Consider the following 19,628-nt stretch of genomic DNA (forward strand, 5'->3'; position numbering starts at 1 on the left):
ATCCTCTATGCAGTTTATGTCTATTTCCCAGCCAATAATCCCATTATATAATTTGCCATGTTTTGTCTGGACTGCTCTTAACTCCAATCAGCCAGCCTACGTGGCCATTATTTTAGGATTCTTACCCGTGGTGTCCTCTGCTTTTTCCACTTCCTCCTCTTCTCCCTCCTCAGGATCTCCTCCAACTCCAAGCCTGGGAACCCCAAACCACTCCCATGTCTCTTCTGCCCAGCCATTGGCTGTTGGCGTCTTTATTTAACCAATACTTTAAATCAAGAAGCAAGGTCACATTGTCCATGCAGATCCTCTCCTTCCAGGGAGCAGCCAGGCCTTGGGGCCGGTACTTATCATTACAAAACATATCAGAAGAGCAGACCTCAGCAGGTGCTTGCTGCCAAGTCTGAGACCCTGAGTCCAGTTCCCAGGACCCTCAAGGAGGAGAGAAGCAGCAGGGTCTGCCAGCTGTTTCACCCAGACTGTTTAAAGCATCGTTTCTAAACCCCCCGCCAAGGGAGAGCTGAAAAACCCTATTACTGCCTCTTTGAGCAATGTCCTTACCAGTGTGTACCTGACTGTGTTCATGACTTCTGCAAAAGATAGACTTGTTGAGTAAAATGAAAAATAGGGCTTCCAGTCAAAATCCACTATGAACAAAAGCCTGGGGCCAGATGCAGCAGTTAAACACAGAAAGCAGCTACAGGTGTCCTCCTTCATCCAGTCTGTGTGCACCTGAGACGTGGAGGCAGTCACGGCACAGCTGCACACTTGGCTTTCAATTGCCCCTGTAGAGGGCAAATTCTCTAACACAATCTATGCGATTCAAACACCACCTGTCATATTTTAGAAAATTATGCAGTAAATTAGCAATTAAGTTTGGAAATGTTCCAGCCCAATGGAGAAACTTCTTGCAGTGAAGCCCTCACATACCAAGAACATCCTGGGGCCGAGCGTGGTGGCACACGCCTTTAATCCCAGCACTTGGGAGGCAGAGGCAGACAAATTTCTGAGTTCGAGGCCAGCCTGGTCTACAGAGTGAGTTCTAGGACAGCCAGGACTACACAGAGAAACCCTGTCTCGAAAAAACAAAAACAAAACAAAACAAAAACCATCCTGGGTATCTTTCCCACCCGGATATACCACGTTTAGCACTAAGCTTTCAAAAGTGGGTACTGTATCATATCAGTGAATGTAACATCCTACCTTCTCAACTATCACACTACCTGATGCAAATTTGTCATGAAACATGACTTGCATCATTTGACCGCAGAGATGTCCTCAGGAGCTGAGGTGCAGGGTCCTCCCTCTCTTACATCTTCTCAAGCTGCTCGCCTTTCATTTTCAATTCTCACTTTTTTTTTTCCGGTTATTTCTCTGGTCAGCAGTCACATTTTATTGTTCACCTGCCTTTGGATAGAATTTTTTAAGACTTATTTATTTATTACATGTAAGTANACTGTAGCTGTCTTCAGACACACTAGAAGAGGGCATCTGATCTCATTACAGATGGTCGTGAGCCTCCATGTGGTTGCTGGGATTTAAACTCAGGACATTTGGAAGAGCAGTCAGTGCTCTTAACCACTGAGCCATCTCTCCAGCCACCACCACCCCTTTTTTAAATGTAATGTTTTTTTTTAAGGTTTAGTTATTTACTTTTATATGAGTACACTGTAGACACACCAGAATAGGGCATTGGATAGCATTACAGATGGTTGTGAGCCACCATGTGGTTGCTGTAGAAAGTTCCTAATACAAGTGTTATGTTTAGGAATAGAAAACACATAACCAACTTATTGGATTTTGCTATGAAGGAAAAATAAGTAGACTGAAGATGGAAGGGGCTCAGGCACTGGCTTTGGACCGTGTGAGCAGTTCCACATCCTTAGGCCTTTTCAGATTGATGATGCTGGCCCTGATGAATCTGAATGAGTGAAACCCCATTAGTTAAACTTGTTGGGCAGGTATCAAGTTCAACAGTCACCTGGTTTGGTTTGGTTTTGGAGTGGAGCTTTAAAATAGTTTAGGAATACAGTCTGCCATTTCTAGTCAAAGACTATGAAACAAAAATTATACAGATCAGCAGCTAGCTTAATTGGCTTCCTATAAACTTATTAACAAATTAGGTTACAAAACACAAAAGCATTTCAGTGAGTGAATCACCAGGAGGCAGCAAACTCGCAGCTGAGTTGTGACGTGCTTTCCACAACACATCTTGCTTAATTATCCACACCAGTGAGTCATTAGTCCATTACCCTGCTAATGCTCCCAGGATACCTGGTATTTTGTAAGCTGGTGCCTGTTTGCTGAGTAAGGAAGGAGTAGTGCTCTATCTACTTCAGCAGCTAGGTGGCCCCGTAACAACCGTGAGGAATCTAAGAAAGCTGTTTCTCTAAGGTTCTACAACACTCAAGTGGTTTATCAATTCACGTGTGTGTGGTTGTTCAGTGCCTGTGTACAGTACACATGATAGAACTCTGGGAATTTACAGAGGATGGCAATTCTTGTGCTCATGTGAAAGCTTATTAAAACCCCAGCCTGTGCCCAGACGTGGACTTCTGGGTAGAGTAACAGTATGTTTGAAAGTGGAAAATGTGGAGGGGAGGGAACTATTTTCTTCTCAAGGCACTTAGGATTACAGTCTGAGACAGTTTTCACTTTTCTCACTGTTCTTATTTGACAAAATTCAAGGTTGACCATCTCATTCTAGACCACCAATCTCCAATAAATGTGCCTTCTGTGAAGCCCCAAAAGTATGGCAGCAACTGGAACATTTTGCAATGACTGTTGCTGTGAATTGTAGCAATGGTTTTACAGAGAAGCAGAATGGCTTCCACAAACAAGGCATCCGAACTCGTGCTGGGAACTTGACCATCTGTGGAAAAGTACCTGCATAGAGGATAGGCGCTTGGGGGCACTGAATCAAGAGTCTCTGAACTCCCCACCGCCACAGATAAGAAAGCCTCTACCTCTCCCCTGCCTATAGGCAGTTATGAGCTTGGAGTGCAGACCTTGTAAAACTCTCTCAGCACAGATATTTTCCAACTCTAATTTTGGATCTTGCTGTTGGTCACAAGAAAGGTAAAATCACATAGTGGAATTCACTGACATGAAATACATTTATGGTCCCTGTCCATGCTTGATGTAATGTCTGGTACACATAAATACTCAATAATTCTTAGCCTTATTACCACAAAGATTGAATGTTTCTTACACCTACATGGGAAGACTACGGGTTCAGGAGATGGACAGATCATGAGAACCCGAGTTCTGATCCCTGGCCCTTCCTCACTGAGGCACATAGCTGTAACCCAACTGCTGAGGAGGAGGAGACATGAGCTGTTCCGGGGCTCACTAGGCTGCTCAGCCTAGTTCAAGCTATGAGCTTTAAATTCAGTGAGTGAGATGGTTTATATATGCTTGGCCCAGGAAGTGGCACTATTAAAAGGTGTGGCCCTGCTGGAGTAGGTGTGGCCTTGTTGGAGTAGGTGTGTAACTGTGGGTGTGGGCTTTAAGACCCTCACCCTAGCTGCCTGGAAGTCAGTCTTCCACTAGCCGACTTCAGATGAAGATGTAGAACTCTCAGCTTCTCCTGCACCATGCCTGCTTGGATGCTGCCTTACTCCCCACTTCATGATAATGGACTGAACTTCTGAACTTGTAAGCCAGCCCCAATTAAATGATGTCCTTATAAGAGTTGCCTTGGTCATGGTGTCTGTTCACAGCAGTAAAACCCTAAGACACCGAGAGAGCAATTGAGGAAGACACTGCACACTGAGCCCTGGGCCTCCATGTTCCCATCTGCAGACCCATGTGTATACACACATACATAAATAAAAAAGAAAACATCATGAACGAGTAGGTTGTATCTTTAATAGTTTAAGAATAGCTCTTACATGAGACTTGTAAAATAAAACTAAAGAGACTTCTGATAGTAGACTAAAATTACAAATAATTCAAAGTTCCAGTAAACCTATATGGAAAACTTTCTTGTATTTTGTCTCAATGGTTTATGCTATTGAAAAGATACAACTCAAGACAGAGCTCAGTGTGAAGGGCTCTTGCCAGGGTGTGGGAGGCCCTGGGTCCCACCCTCAGTACCATGAGAGGAGTGAGCAGTACAGTACCACTTATACCACTTCTGCCTTTCAGAATACTTCCTTCCACATTTCAGTTGCTACTTCAAACCAATCATAACCTCTTTTATTAAAAGTTTTATAGGGTTAGAGAGATGGCTCTGGATGTTCTTGTAGGAGACCAGGGTTCAGTTCCCACACGGTAGCTCACAACTATCTGTTAATTCCAGTTCCAGGGGATCCAACATTCTCTCTGGCTTCCTCGGGCACCAGGCATGATGCACAGACAGACAGGCAGGCAGGCTGACAAGCACTCATACACATGAAATAAGTCTTTCTAAAACAGGTCTGTCTGTTTTAACATTATTTACACTTCACAATACACAAACTAAGACTACAAACTGTGTAAGTCAGTGTAACTTAATTTTGTGACAAGTTGACTGGTAATCATTTTCCTTTTTAGCTTGCCATCACTAGTCTTTCTCAAACTGCTAGATAGGACAGCTAAAGAAAGAGAACAAACAGAATTCATGTGGCACCAGGCTTACTGTGTGCTCATTTAATAAAGAAGAAATCCTAGAGATGGTCCATCTAATCCAGCAGGCTTGACAGATGAGTGTCCCCAAATTTAACTGTCTTGCTTTTACCCTGCTTCTGAGGTAACACGGGTCTATGGCAGAGCTGAAGTACATACTTAAATCTCACCTTCTTTATTTAGCCTATCTTGCCATTTCACTTAGGAGCCAGAAGTGAAAGGAGTGTAGGTGTTTTGGTTTTTTCAGTATTTGCTGTAACATGTGTGTGGCTTCCTTTCCCCACACAGCCTCTGTCTAATCCACTTGTGATGACGCTTCCTGCCCTGCTGGCTCCACCCTATTCTTAAACAATCAATCAAAGGTCTTATCACTCGGGCCTAAAGAGCTTAACTGTGCTATGACAATTCTATTCAAAGCCTCGATTTAAAAAAAAAAAATCAATTAAAAGCAAAGCATATAAAGGTTTGTTTGGGGTGGGTAGACAAGGAGAGAAATGGAGAGGAAAAGCAGCAACCTTTGCTAAGTCCTCGTCCGTCCTTATCTGTGCAAGCGGACCATGCTGTGTCACAGTCCTTGGTCCTTCCAGACTTTTTCTCTGTCATTATACACACAAGTGTTTGATCTATATTTTGTGACGTTAAAAAAATACAACAAAAGAGTTATCTCTTTTAAAAAAGATCAAAATATTTTCTCTCAGTATGTACAAATTCAATCCATTAGAATACAAGAACTTAATATCCTGTTGCCGTTTCTCTATAATTTACAACAGAAAAGATAAAACATAATTTTGAGCAATGAACTATGCATCATTTTAATGCAAATTCAGATACTTAATATCTAACTGACCTTCAAACTGTAGTTCATGAGTGCTCTTGCCACCCAGCAGTCTCCAAGTTAAGCACCACACACACACATACTCTCTCTCTCTCTCTCTCACACACACACACACACACACACACACACACACCCTCACACACACAACAAGGCTTTTGTAAGGTGAACCATTTTTATGATGAAAATAATTGTTTCTAATTGGAAATGTTTATATCTGATTTACTTTTTAAAAATTGGGATAATCAAGGTAATAAGATGAAAGTCTCTATAAAACAAGGGGTTTTACTGCCTCAAAATATTGTTGATGGAAATTATTTTTCATAATTCTTCTAAAAGCAGCAAAGTTCCACAAAAGGCCAAAAAATGGCAAATGACTTCAAATGAGCAAAACAAGACAATATAAAGATACATTTAACAGAACAAAGGATAATTTTTTTAAACTATATATTCTGTTGAAATACTGATATACAAAGAAATAACTTTTGGCCCACAGTCAAACTTTAAATTCCCAATTAATTAAAATTTGAAGTGCTGACTTTATTGTTGAAAGACACATTAAACTTGATTTCAGAATGAGACTTGACCATCTGATTTCTATACAAATGACTGACTATATAAAGTACCAAATATAAGCAGTAGTGTAGCAAGAAAATAACTGGCAGAAATAATTATTCAACCAGTACTGAGAGTTAAAACTTCCAAAGATTTTTCTATGCACAACAAACGTGGAAACACTATGTCAAAACGTGGAAACACTATGTCAGAGTTTCATCTCAAATGGCTACTGCTATACTTCTTTCTTCTTCAGGATGAGCGGACCCACGTTATCGCCTGTCAATTCATTATGCTTATTATGGGATCCGTCACAGGCAGGAAACTAAAAGGAAAGAGAATTGCAAATGTTATTTTACAGCAAGATTCAAGAAGTAGGGACATCTGTGAAATGCTCTTGGAGCCAGTGTGCCACTTACTACAAAAGAAGTTCACCAGAGAGCTTCCTGACAGACCCCACCCCACCCCACCCCATGCAGCCGGCAATGAAGGAAAACAGAAAACTCTTTCCTGCTCTCAGGAGGCAGAGGCAGGCAGGTCTCAGAGTTTGAGGCCAGCTCGTCTACAGAGCAATCCTTCTCAGTGACTATAAAACTTTAAAAAGGGCTCAAAATAAGCTTTTGATTTCTGTGGAGCTCAACATTGGAACTAATTTCTCATTTAAATAAAAAGATTTACGTGCAAAGTAAATTTTACAATGTTATAAAACTCATACAGTAAAGTTCGTGAAAATATTACAAGGTGTGATAATAAATGCTCAGTCCATCTGATTATAGTTATTCATTTTTTTCCCTAAGATTTATTTGTTTTATGTAAGTACACTGTTGCCATCTTCAGACAAACCAGAAGAGGGCATCAGATCCCATTACAGATGGTTGTGAGCCACCATGTGGTTGCTGGGAATTGGACTCATGACTTCTGGAAAAGCAGGCAGTGCTCTTAACCACTAGCCATCTCTCCAGCCCCGTGGCATTCATTTTTTAAAAGCAAAATTGCAATCCTATTGTAATATGCTTTTCTTGTATATAAAGCAGGACCTCGTGTCGTTATGTGCTTGGGCGTCTGTGCATAAGGTAGGTGTGTGTGTGTGTGTGTGTGCATGCATGATTACTGGAGGGGGCACACGTGGGGGCCAGGGACTGACATAGCAATGCCTTCTCCAATTGCTTCTCCACCTTAATTTTTGAGAGAGGACCTCTCAATGAACCTGCAATGTCCCTGCTGGCTGGCCAGGAAGCACTGCCCCATCCCCCATCCCTAGGGGCCCACCACCATGCTGGGCTCTTAGAGGGGTTCTGAGAGCAGAACTCAGGTCCTTAAACCTGGGCAGCAAAACTTCATCCACAGAGCCATCTTCCCAGGAAATCTATCTATCTTTCTTTCTTTCTTTCCCTCTCTTTTTTTTTTTTTGAGACAATAAACATTTCTTTAAAAATGTGATTTCTATTGACTTCCCAATATCCCATCAGTTTCCTGTACTTTAACTGAGGCCCATTATATTGTTTCTAAAATCTTCCTGTTCCAAAGAATGTTACAAAAACATTGTATTTAAGGTCTGAAATAACTCATCAAACACAAGAAAACAGATTTATATCAACTAGAATACTTATCACCCCCAGTTCATTTCCCTCATTAAAACTTATGTTTTTACGGTTACATTGACTAGCTTAGTCTATGTAAGGTATTTTATATGTATCCACCTGTAATACCAATAGAAAAGGTTGAAAAACAAAATAAACAAACAACAGCAAAAAATACAACAACAACAACACCCCATAACCAGAGATTAAAAGTTAAGGAACTCAGGGCAGGCAAACTGGCTCCACACGTTTAACACCAGCGATCAGGGGGAAGAGCCCCCTAAGTTTCTCCCAGTTCCAGCGTTGCCTGGTAAATTCCACCAATTCTAGGCCATTTAGTGTGGGACATGAGACCCTGGTGTGTGTGAGAAAGGGAGGGAAGGAGGGAGAGGGAGGGAGGAAACAGACATACGGGGGGTAGGGGGGCAATCCAAATCAAGCTGGCAATTGGCTTAACCTGCCAAGTGACAGACTGACATCAAATTTAAGTAATTATTTAGACATCAAGGTTTAGGCTCCTTTTCATTAAATCTTAAATTCTTAAATCTCCCCCTCATCCCGGAAGACTAAAACACACTGCTCTAGACCGACGCAGAGTCTGCTGCTCTCTGCTCTTTACTACAGACACAATCAAGCAAAAAAGGGCAAACCTCAATTTGGGACTATCGGCTCTGAATATTAAACAGTATGGAGAAATTCCTACTCTCACAGAATTTCAAAACCGAGGACTAAAGGGGCAAAGCCATTGTAACTGCACACAGTCTTACCCTATGTATAAATGGCTATCTTACCGTCTTGGACCGCCAGCACCTACAATAAGCTGCTTTGGTGAGACACAGATCTTCAATGTTTATCTCATTCACCACCTTGGGATTTTCCTTTTGTATCTTAAGATTGATCAAGCTGTCCTTCTGTTGCTTCTTCTTTGGGAAGAATGGGCGCACTGCGAGGTAGCCCAGAAGCGCAAGTACCCCGAGGAAGGGCAGTAAGCGGAGCCAGTCTGAAACTGAACACAGCACAGATGTCAGAATGCACGGCTCTCCTGGAAGGAACGCAGGGCCTGTCTAGCTCACCGTGGTGCCTCACCCGTGCATCTCACAACCTATCTCCTCATCGGTAAACCATATACACAGCAGACCCAACCCAGCCAGGATTATCGAATTTTATCTGTAGCCTAACTCCATTCGTGAAACTGAAATTCTTGGAAACAAATACTATTTTAAATATCCTATCTCATTAGATCTGCTAAATATATTTGTGCTTGTATTTACTTTTATATGGAATTATAACCAACATAATTATTAACAAAAATGTCTTATTAAACTTAGAAAACATTTTCCCTCGTTTCCTCTTAATGCCGTATCTAAAACCATATAATGGGATTTCCACAAAACTTACTACTGATTTATAATTTCAGACAAACCATTGCAACAAATGTTTCAACTTACTTTTCTTTTATTGAAAATAGAGTCTTCTCTCATACAATACATCCTGATCAGTCAACTTACTCTTTAAGTAAAAAAGACAATCCTTTTTAAAAGGACTATTTTAATTAATTGAAACCTTTACACATTGAATATTCCCATTTTAAGTTGCTTATTAAACACCTTTTAGAATATCCAGTCAGCCTTTTGAACACATGAAATACAAACAATGCAAATGAAATGGCTCTGGAATGTCTGAGAGTGCTCCCAGTCACCTCTGGGCACCCTCTGACCTGCCTGACACCCAGCTGGCACGACAGCCTAGCTAAGAAAAGCCTATGTGATAAGGATGCTAACAAACACTGTTGCTAAGTGATGCACTGTGCTTCCGAATGCAGCTGAACCAACTCATCTAACACTGTTAGTTTTGAGAACTGTACGTTACTCTATGTAGATTAAATGGACACTAAGCAGGACTAGTTTATCAGCCTAAATCCAAAGCCTGTTCTACAGCACCACATGTCAAATTCCACAGATCCACAAAGAAATGTTTTTCTCTTAATAGAACTATTCTAAAGAGACGCTACTACCTAACCACTGCATCCCACCAGTTACTCTTCCAGCATGTGCCTCAGTGGTTGAGTGAGGGCCTACCAAAATGCAAACAGAATTGTTTTGATTCAACAGTGCCAGAGACAGAAATGAAATAACTCACTTATGTAAGCAAAAAAAAAAAAAAATCGCTGAATATAGAAAATATTAAGTATTACTCAATACAGTATTTAAGAATCACTAGAGTGACATGGAAGCACCCTCCTATAATCTCAGCTGTTAGTATTTGTGTGGTATATGTGTATGTTGTGCACACAAAGTCAAAATAAGAAACTGGGTGTCTTCCTCTATTGCTCTCTGATTTATTGTCTTGAGACGGGGGTCTCTCACTGGCTTACAAACTCACCTTTTTGCTAGGCTGACTGCCTGGCAAGCCCTGAGGATCTGCTTGCTGTCTCTGGCCCCCCACAGTAAAAAACTTGGGTCCTCTGGAAGAGCAACCAGCGATCTTAAGTGCTGAGCCACCTCTCCAGGCTCTGGAAACATGTGTGTTAATGGCTTCTTTCAACCGCCCAAGTGTCCCACTTACAATAAAGGTCTACAAGAGCATGAGGTCACCACGGTCATACATCTGGGTCACCACTGTATTCTCAGTACCTAAACAGTGCTTGGCTCAATCTGCTAGTTTACTTTTTACTAAGGCATTCAAAATTTATACCTTCATTCCTTTAGCATTGTATTCAAGGTTCTGAACAATTAAGTTTTAAAATTATGGATCTGAGAGCATCACCAAAAATAAAGTATGCTGTTTCTTCCTGCAGGTAACCAGGTAACTTCTACTATCCCTGCACATTTGCTTTTACACCTTATAACCACCCCTTTCTCATTTACTATTATTATCATCATCATCATTACTATCATTATTAGCGTATATGGTGTTTGGGAATTTGCCACTGGACACATGTAGTCAGGGAACAGACTGTTTGGACTTAGTCCTCATCTTCCACTGTGAAGTAAGCAGATCTAATTCAGGTTGTCAGGCCTGTGCAGGAAGCGTTTTTTACCCAGTGAGCCATTTCACCAGTCCCCTTCTGGTTTAGGTTACTGATTTAAGGGCAGAAGGTTTAGGGGATGGCTCAGTAAGTTAAAATGCTTGCCGTATGATCGTGAAAACCCAAGTCCAATCCCCAGATCCACATTAAAAAAAAAAAAAAAAAAAAAAAGCCAGGCATGGTGACATGTAGTTGTAATTAGGCAGCCATGAGACTCCCCAAGGCTCAATGGCCAGCAGTCTAGCCTAAGTGGTGAGTTCCAGACCAGTGAGACAGTGTGTCTCAGAGTAGGCAGACCGCATTCTGAGGATGACACTCAAGGCTGTTGTCTGGCTTCCACATGCATGTGCATACTGTGCATCAATACACATGCATGTGAGCATGCAAACACATGCACTAAAAATGTAAGTGCATAATAGATGCTTCCAAATGAAATCTCATGAACTTCCTCTTGTAAATCGGTATGTTACAGTTTTTTACTGTATAAGTAGCACCCACTTTGTGGAGAAACTGTTCAGCATAAAAACAGTAGCTCCTTGCTGTTTCTACGCATGTGGTGCACAGTGCAGTGCCTGGGGCAGACCAGGAATGCAGCAAACAACTTAATCACTGTTTATCTTTAGTCTAAGTCCAGGTTTCATTTGTCTGTAAAACAGGAATAACAACCACTCATTCCTTTAATCAACACCATTTACTAAGTAGCTTATATTCTGGTTGCTGCATTAGGAATGGGGATGCCCACTGATGGAGAATGAGGCAGGAGGGCAGACAATAAGGAAGCAAAACACAAATCGTGTCGACACCGCTGTCCTAAGAGAGAGCCTCAAAGCAAACAAACAAGGTGACATAAAAGTAACAAACCAAAACCAAGCAAGCACGCAAACAGCCTGGCAGCACAGCAGTGAGTTGACTGCAAGTGTAGGTAAGAGCCAGGAAGGTTTCCGAAAGGAAGAGGAGAGGCAGAAGTAGGAGTCGAGTCTTCATGACACAGAGAACACAGAAAACCTCCCAGCCTGCCTGTCATTCAGCAAGCACTGCACAGCACTACTTGAAAGAAATCTACTGACACCTTCTGCTGCGAAGCTCCAGTGATGGGAATGACCGTCACCTCTCCAAGAGATTCCAATTCCCAGTCCTCCACTAGACTTGCATAAACTAACTCCACAATGACGTTTAGTTAAACTGAGTTTATTCCTCATCACGCAGACATTTAGACGGTTCCCAGAGAACCCTGTGGTTTGTGTTTGCCTTTCTCCCACAGCTTATGACATGAAGACAGAGAAAGACTTGCAGGCGTCTCAGAAATAAGCTTCTAGGACTTCTAAACCTTACAAACCCCTCATCAACATCTTAGTGAAGTGATGGATTTAAGATACCAAATTTATAGACCAACGAGGGCTGGTGAGATGGCTCAGCGGGTAAGAGCACTGACTGCTCTTCCAAAGGTCCTGAGTTCAAATCCCAGCAACCACATGGTGGCTCACAACCATCCGTAATGAGATCTGATGCCCTCTTCTGGTGTGTCTGAAGACAGCTACAGTGTCTTACATACGATAAATAAATAAATCTTAAAAAAAAAAATTTATAGACCAACGAACTGCCACAAAAGAGCTTTCCATCTGCACAGAATAGAGACATATAAAAAAGGATTACAATACTGTAAGCTGGGGGCAACTACAGATCAGCCGTGTAGACGAGAAGTGACAATTCGTTGCTGAGATGAACAAAACCTTCAGCTCCGACACTTGTATGGACCTTTCTAAATGATGAGTAAGAGAACAGTTCCGGATGACAAAGGCAGAGCTAACTGCAGGCAAGGTACACACGGGACACTTAAGATAACTGCAGGCAAGGTGCACACAGACACTTAGGAATGCCTGGGACACTCAGTGCCGTGGTATCTTTAGAATATAGAGGAAGAAGTATTAAAGATGTGAGCAGGTATCACGTGATGAGACATTCTGAGATGCAACAGGTAGGTAGGAATCTGCCCTGGGCATGATAGGGAAACACTGAAGCATATAAATGTACTTAGAAAATTACCTATTTACAAAGTCAAGCCAGAATCTGATGGAAGATGGATTAGAGGAGGGCCATGAGTTAGAGTGGGGAAGATGAGGCTTCTCGAATCCTACTGGAAATATACTGAACCTGGTGTGGTGGTGGTGGTGCACGCTCATAACGGGGACCAGCATATGCTACAGACCAGGTCTCAATAAGTAAATAAATAAATAAATAAATAAATGAATAAATCCACAAAGACTAGTCCAGAAGTAGACTATCAAGGCAGAGAAAGAGAAAATTGTGAGAAATTGTCTGATTCGAGGTTCTGTAAAACTTGATAAACAGCCTGTGGACATTTTCTGAGGCCTGTGAATAACTCCCAACCTCTTTAAAAGCAAAAAACCTGTGAACTGACCCAGGGACTGACTATGAAAGCCATGCCAGGCTGAAACTTGGCTACGTAGTCCAGGCTGGTATCAAGACCTTCCTGCCTCAGTGGTTGTGACACAGGCAATGCACCACACCTGACTGATTCTCTGGCGATGTAACAACCGGTAGCTTAGAGAGTGAAGTCAACAGGTTTTAGTGGTTGATTCGTTACTGAGCATCCTGCAAGAAGGGAAGCTTTTTCTAGATTTTAGACTTCTGGTTTTACTTTATATATGGAAGCTCTGATACCATGAAACAGTCCATCTTCTGCAGTGTAAGAGGCAGGTGAGTAGCAGGTCAGCATCATTACAGAACGTAGCAGAGTAAGGTCGTTAACAGGAGCACTGGTTAGACCTTACAAATGCACGGTACAGGCTTTAAAGGAAGACAGGGTCTGAATGGAAGGAGCTGTGCGGGCCAGAAATCTCCAGTTCTCTCTGTTTCATCCATCCCCGATGGACAAGGACTGGTAAGCAGGGACTGCCACTCAGGAGCGCTGAGTGAGGCGCTGTCTTCAGTGCCAGCTTTATTTCCCTTATGGGCTGGAGGCACGTTTATAAGGAATATTATTGGCTAGGAAACAAGCCAGGATTGAAGATTGAAGTCTCAAGTGGACTGGAGGTGGGAGAGAATGCACTTTGGCTAGAAGCTGCCCTCCCAGACAGCACTGGCTGACAAGCTGCACTTGGTCTATTAAAAACAAACAAACAAACAAACAAACAGGGAACATTTTGCTTTGTACTTTAGGGTAAAATGGTTGAATTTTCTTAAAATTTTCTCTTAATTAAAAGAACTTAGACAATTTTTTTCTTGCTGTTTCTAATTTAAGGGAAAGAAAAATTACCTGTTTCTAATTAAAAAAAAAACCACTCAGACATAATTACATTGTTACTGAGCAGGGTCCTAAAAGTTATATGACTTTTATAACCAGCAATTATGATAAGCAGTAAGATTAAGAAGACAGATGAACTGGCATCACCAGAGAAAAGGAGGAAATAAAACGTGGAGAGCAAGTAATAGTACACTGAAAAAGAAAGAGAGAGAGAGAGAGAGAGAGAGAGAGAGAGAGGAACAAGAAGGTCAAAGTAGCTCCTTAAGGAAGAAGAATTACGTTTCCTATGATGTTGCTGATCAGGATACAGAAAAACTGCTCTTTTCCTTGTAGTGCTGGAGTTTGAACTCTAGATCTCTCACACACAGTCAGCGCATACTCTATCACTGAGTGATACCCTCCACCCTAACCAACCACTCTAAAGCCAAATAGAGTACACACGGATCTCAGGAAGGAATATATGCATGTATGTGTGTGTGTGTGTGTGTGTGTGTGTGTGTATCTGTATATGCAGAAAGGGCAGCTTTGTATCTCAAGCTGGCCTTGAACTTCTAATCCTAAGTGTGTGTGTGTGTATCTGTATATGCAGAAAGGGGAGGTTTGTACCTCAAGCTGGCCTTGAACTTCTAATCCTCCTGTCTGTACAGTGTGGATGCTGAGACCACAGGTATGTGCCACCATGCCAGGTGTATGTGGTAGAGAAGATTTAACCAGGGCTTTGTGATACTAGACATTACCAACTGAGCTACATCTCCAGCCCAAGATGGAATATCCTAAGAAACTAGGACAGGCCCCCTTCACACCCTCCCCCTCCCCACTGACATCACTATCCAGTTCCTGCCTGGATTTACATTGGGCAACGTGGTTGGAATGTATCTGGCTTAGAACTGTGACCTGCTAAACCTGGCTAAAAATCTTGAGGAGATTAAAAAGGACTTAGAAGTCAAAAGGAACTCCCTGTTCCTGATGCCCTAGCCAGCACCTACCTCTGACCCCCTGACTCCCTCTAGAAGCCACACCCCAAAGCCACATCCTTTACAGCCACATCCCAAAGCTTTGTGTTCCCCTGTAGTTTCAGACACCGTGTGTTGCCGGAAGAGTCACACTACACGTCTCCAGCAGCCTCCCTCCTCTTGTATCTTCTGTCCAGCTATCTGAGGGTCCTAAGTGGCACTCTGGTGCTGGACTAGCAAACACAGCCTTTCCTCAGTACCTTCTACCACCTGTTGTCAAGAGAAAAGTGAATGAGCTTTGGGCAGCTGATGGTGATTTCACTGACTAGCAGTTATAGTGGGAACTTGTTGGGCATTTGTGACTAAATTTTGTTATCAAAGTAATTAAAATTAGTGCCTCCAATCCAGACTCTGGTGAATTACCTACTTATCTTATATTGTTATTGAGGAGTTCCATGATTGATAATTCAACCAATAAATCATTTGCTATTATTAAAAAGAAATAAGCAACTAGGATCCTTTTCAAGTTCACATATAATGCCATAAAAACCTTGCTTACTGTTTTCTTGATGAATTTTTAATGCATTATTTACAGCTAAGACACAAAACATTATTTCTGTTTCTCCAACATTGAAAACCCTCTGCTGCTGGGCATGGTGGGCCATGACGCGAGGCAAGAGGACAGCTTGTGAATGTGACAACAGCCTGGGCCACCAGTTCCAAGTCAGTCTGAGTTACAGGGACCACAAGAAGAAGAAAGAAAGAGGGCTGGAGCCGGCTCAGAGGCTGGGAGAACTGCTCTTGCAGAGGATGTGAATTCAGCTCCCAGCACCCACATGGTGGCTCACAGCTGTATGAAGTTCCAGTTTCATGGGATCCAGTGCCCTCTTGTGCCCTCCACACACACCTGGTACATGTATATGTGGGTCACAGATACACATGTACGCAAAACACTCACACACATGAACTTTTCTTGTTTTTAAAGAGAGAGAGGGAAAGAAAAGAAAGGAGGGAAAGGGGGAAAGACTACAGTGCAGGCTATAACAGAGGTTCCTATGACGAAGTCCTAGAACTCCATTTATATAACCCAATCTAGTCTTAAAGTGCCAATCCTGTCTGAGCAGTTCCTCCTGCCTCCATCTCTCTACTGTGAGGAAAGTCATTAATATAATTGAATACTTTACTGTTACTACTTAAAGCCTGATATTAACTAGTAAAGGGCCAATAAATTTAATAAACTTTCAAAAAATTTCCCCATTCTATGATGAACACAGCAATATCCTAGTACCTAGAAAGTTGCATGGCCTATCACAGATACTCAATAAATATGTGATGGCTTAAGGAAATTTAACTTTTGAAATAGCTATATGGCAGAAAATGTGTGAGCCCCAAACACTATCCACAGAGACTAAGTTAATTCTTATATATACATACATGTATATATAATTTATCTTATTTATATATGCGCATTAGTGTTTTGCCTGCCTGTGTGTCTGTGTGAGGGTGTTACGGATCCTGGAGTTACAGACAGTTGTGAGCTGCCATGTGGGTGCTGGGAATTGAACCCAGGTCCTCTGGAAGAGCACACAATGCTCTTAACCACTGAGCCATCTCTCCAACCCCCCAAGTTAATTCTTAATCACACTGGCTTTTAAGCATAGTTGGGCTTACTAGGAGAAAGAAAAATGTATAATCTAAAAATACCTATATATTTCCCCAACTTATCAAGACATTTTCTAAAGTTAAATTCTTATCTTTTAGAAATTATTTACATGTTAATAAAAACAACTATCTTTTGTTTTTACTCATGTTTTTTTTATTGAGAAAACTCACCTTTGTCCCACCTTTTAAAAATTGAGGTGTATTTAGAGTAAAATAAACATATTAAGCAGTTAGCTCTGTCATGTGACAAGTATTGGCACCCCTATAGTCACCAGTAAACTTTTCTGGTAAGTAAACTTTTCTGTAAATATCCTAAGGAAGTCCTTTTCTGAATTTTTCAAGCCTATTCCTCTACTACAGATTTCTGTGATCAGATGTTCTTTTATTCAACATAAAGTTGTTGAAATTCATCCATAGACTGGAAACTCATTTCTTTTTATTGCTGACCAATGTACTACTTCAGGAATAAAATTGGCTTTCCTGTTGATAGGTAGATATTTGGGTTGCTTCCAGTTTGAAAGATCATTATGAATAAGAGTGATACAAACATAAATGAGCAAGACCTTATGTGGATGACCTATCTTCCTGCTAAAACTTGTCCCTTTGGGCAAAAGTAAAGGAATGAACTATCTCAGGCTGGTGTGCCTGTGTTATCCTGGAAAATACTTTTTTTTTCTTTTTTGAGACAGGATTTCTCTGTGTAGTCCTGTCTATCCTGGAACTCACTATATAGACAAGACTGGCCATGAACCCAGATCCATCTGCCTTGGCCTCCCAAGTGCTGGGATCAAAGGTGTATACCACCATACCAGTGAAAAAAGCATTATTAAAGTCTCACACTTTCTGGGTTTTAAGTTAACTTTTTTGTCAAGTTCAAAGAACTGAACAAATTTTCTTGAGTGAATATCCCGGCTAGTTTATGAATCTAGGGATCAACTGCCTTCTGGCTTTTGAACAGGAACATTTTTCTTCCTACATTTTTATTTTTAAAGCTTCCTAAGATGATAGAAAATGTTTTTTAAGATCAGTGTACTATGTTTCCAAAGAGCAGAATTATACCAGCTTACCTTAAAGGCACTGTTCTTGAGAATCTAACAGAAAGAAAGATGGTTTCTGACAGCTCCAAACTGTCAGTATTTAAATCCTGTGTGGTAATTTAGAACCGGCATGTTTTCTAAGAATGCAGACTCATCATGAGGGAACTGTGGGGTAGGGAGCTAGCTAAATCTAAATAGGGGAAGAGGTGATGTGAACTACAACCTTTTCTGGCTGATTCTCACGGAAGAAAATGAGGACACTTTTGGTTTTCTAAAGATGTAAATGAATTTCTTAAAAGCTGTCTTCTAAGTTTTTATTTCAGTGAAAATCTACATGAAAGATTCTTCAAGTAGCTCCCTTAAGAAAACAAACATCACACTATTACGATATACTTTGAAGGGGACACCAGGTGAAAAGTAGCCTGCAGGGTTTTACCAGTCCTCCAAAACAGACTCTGTAACCGTTATTGTCAGATTCCAGACAGAATGTTCTCAGAAAGCCATTACTGCAAGCAAGCTCATGTTTCTTGGACAAGCTAGCGATTCAGATTATAACTAGAGTTGTAGACACTGTGTTGGGGCTTAAATAGCTACTACTAAACTGCCACCCACATTTCACCGAGCCTGTTCCTAGCGAGGCGAGGGCAGAAGGATCATGAGTTCCAGATTACCCTCAGTGACAGTCTGAAGCTGCCTGCATTACAGGAGACCGTGACTGAAACAGAAAGAACACCAGAGTGGTTGTTATTTTTAAGAAACAGTGCTAACATCAAATATTTCATAATTGTAGAGAGAAAGCTACTGCACACTGTTGGTTTAGGAGGGGGCAAGGTATGGCTGAACTTCCTGAGTGGCTTCAGTAAGAATTATTTACTGACAGAATGAATAGACCTGTAAGGACATACGCTTATCAGGCTTTCTAGCCACTAAACAAAGAGTCATACCATCTAACCTGCTTCAACAACATTTCATCCACAAAAAACTGAAACATAAATGCAGCCACAGTCATAACCAACACATGCAAGATGCCCTTCAGTAGGATGAGAAAAAAAACAATTTAAACTCCTAATTAATGTGTATTATTAGGATAAATTGGCAAAGCAGAACAATGCCACAAAATGACTATGCCCCTTTGGCTTTGAATTCCCAGTTTAGCGAATTACATTCAAGACTATACCATTCAGAAGAGAAAAAACAATTGGTTTATGCATACTTAACATTAAACTACTACAACTCACTTATTTCAAATAAAGAACTCTAAATTTCAAGCTATAAAGGGGCAGGAAGGCAGAGGACAAGATCAGTACTTGTCAGAATACCTGCAGGAGGGTTACACGAAACAGTGCCGAGGTAAAGAAATGACAGAGGAGGAAAGTCAAGTCTTCGTGTACTTGCTACAGTTTTTAAAAATAAGGGCATAGGACCAAGAGATTTTGATATTTATAGAGAACAGAAGATTTGGAATTATTTGTTCTTGTTACTTTTATGTTACTTCGAGTGTCTACAAGTTTCCTTGGTGTGGATTAGTCAGCTACAGTGCTTTCTAATCTATTTCATACACTCTACTGGAGCTAACGTTTAAACACTTTAAAAGCTTAAAACCTACTTGTTAACAGAGCAGTTGTCAGTGACAATTTAAAAAAAATCTCTAAGTTTGTTAAAGTCTGTATAAGTGTATCCATATAAATACATGAGTCTTTTTTGTTTTTACTTTTTATCCCTGGGAGGGGCAAGTATCAAATGCACATCTCTTTGAGGAACTCACTCAAGAAAAGCCAAACTGCAAACAAAATAATTTGCTTGGAATGGGGCTGACACCCATCTCCAAATACTCCTCAACAATTTGTTATGAACTCCATCTTCTGGTACACAGAATTACTTTTTCTTCCAAGTCTCCCAATTGTATTTTAAGTCAGATGTCTCTAGAATACTGCAGGCCAATCAAGCCTACTCACCTCTGAGTTATCTGAATTCATGTTTGCATTCGCTGATATTAGGGACCTCAGGTACTGCTGATTTTTTTTTTTTTTTTTTTTTTTGGTTTTTCGAGACAGGGTTTCTCTGTGTAGCCCTGGCTGTCCTGGAACTCACTTTGTAGACCAGGGTGGCCT

General features: G+C 41.2%; 1 protein-coding gene across 1 annotated transcript in view; it reads right to left on the reverse strand.

Moving 5' to 3' along the window:
- Positions 1–3,845: 3,845 nt before the first annotated feature.
- Positions 3,846–19,628, reverse strand: part of Cisd2 (CDGSH iron sulfur domain 2) — a 17,605-nt gene continuing 1,822 nt past the window's right edge. The window contains exons 2-3 of the mRNA XM_021157302.2: positions 8,364–8,578; positions 3,846–6,317 (exon numbers count right to left, since the gene is read on the reverse strand). Of these exons, the coding sequence (XP_021012961.1) occupies positions 6,228–6,317; positions 8,364–8,578 (305 nt within the window). The 3' untranslated portion in view covers positions 3,846–6,227. The remainder of the gene's footprint in view (positions 6,318–8,363; positions 8,579–19,628) is intronic.

This window comes from Mus caroli, chromosome 3, assembly GCF_900094665.2.
Source record: "Mus caroli chromosome 3, CAROLI_EIJ_v1.1, whole genome shotgun sequence".
Taxonomy (NCBI): Eukaryota; Metazoa; Chordata; class Mammalia; order Rodentia; family Muridae; genus Mus; species Mus caroli.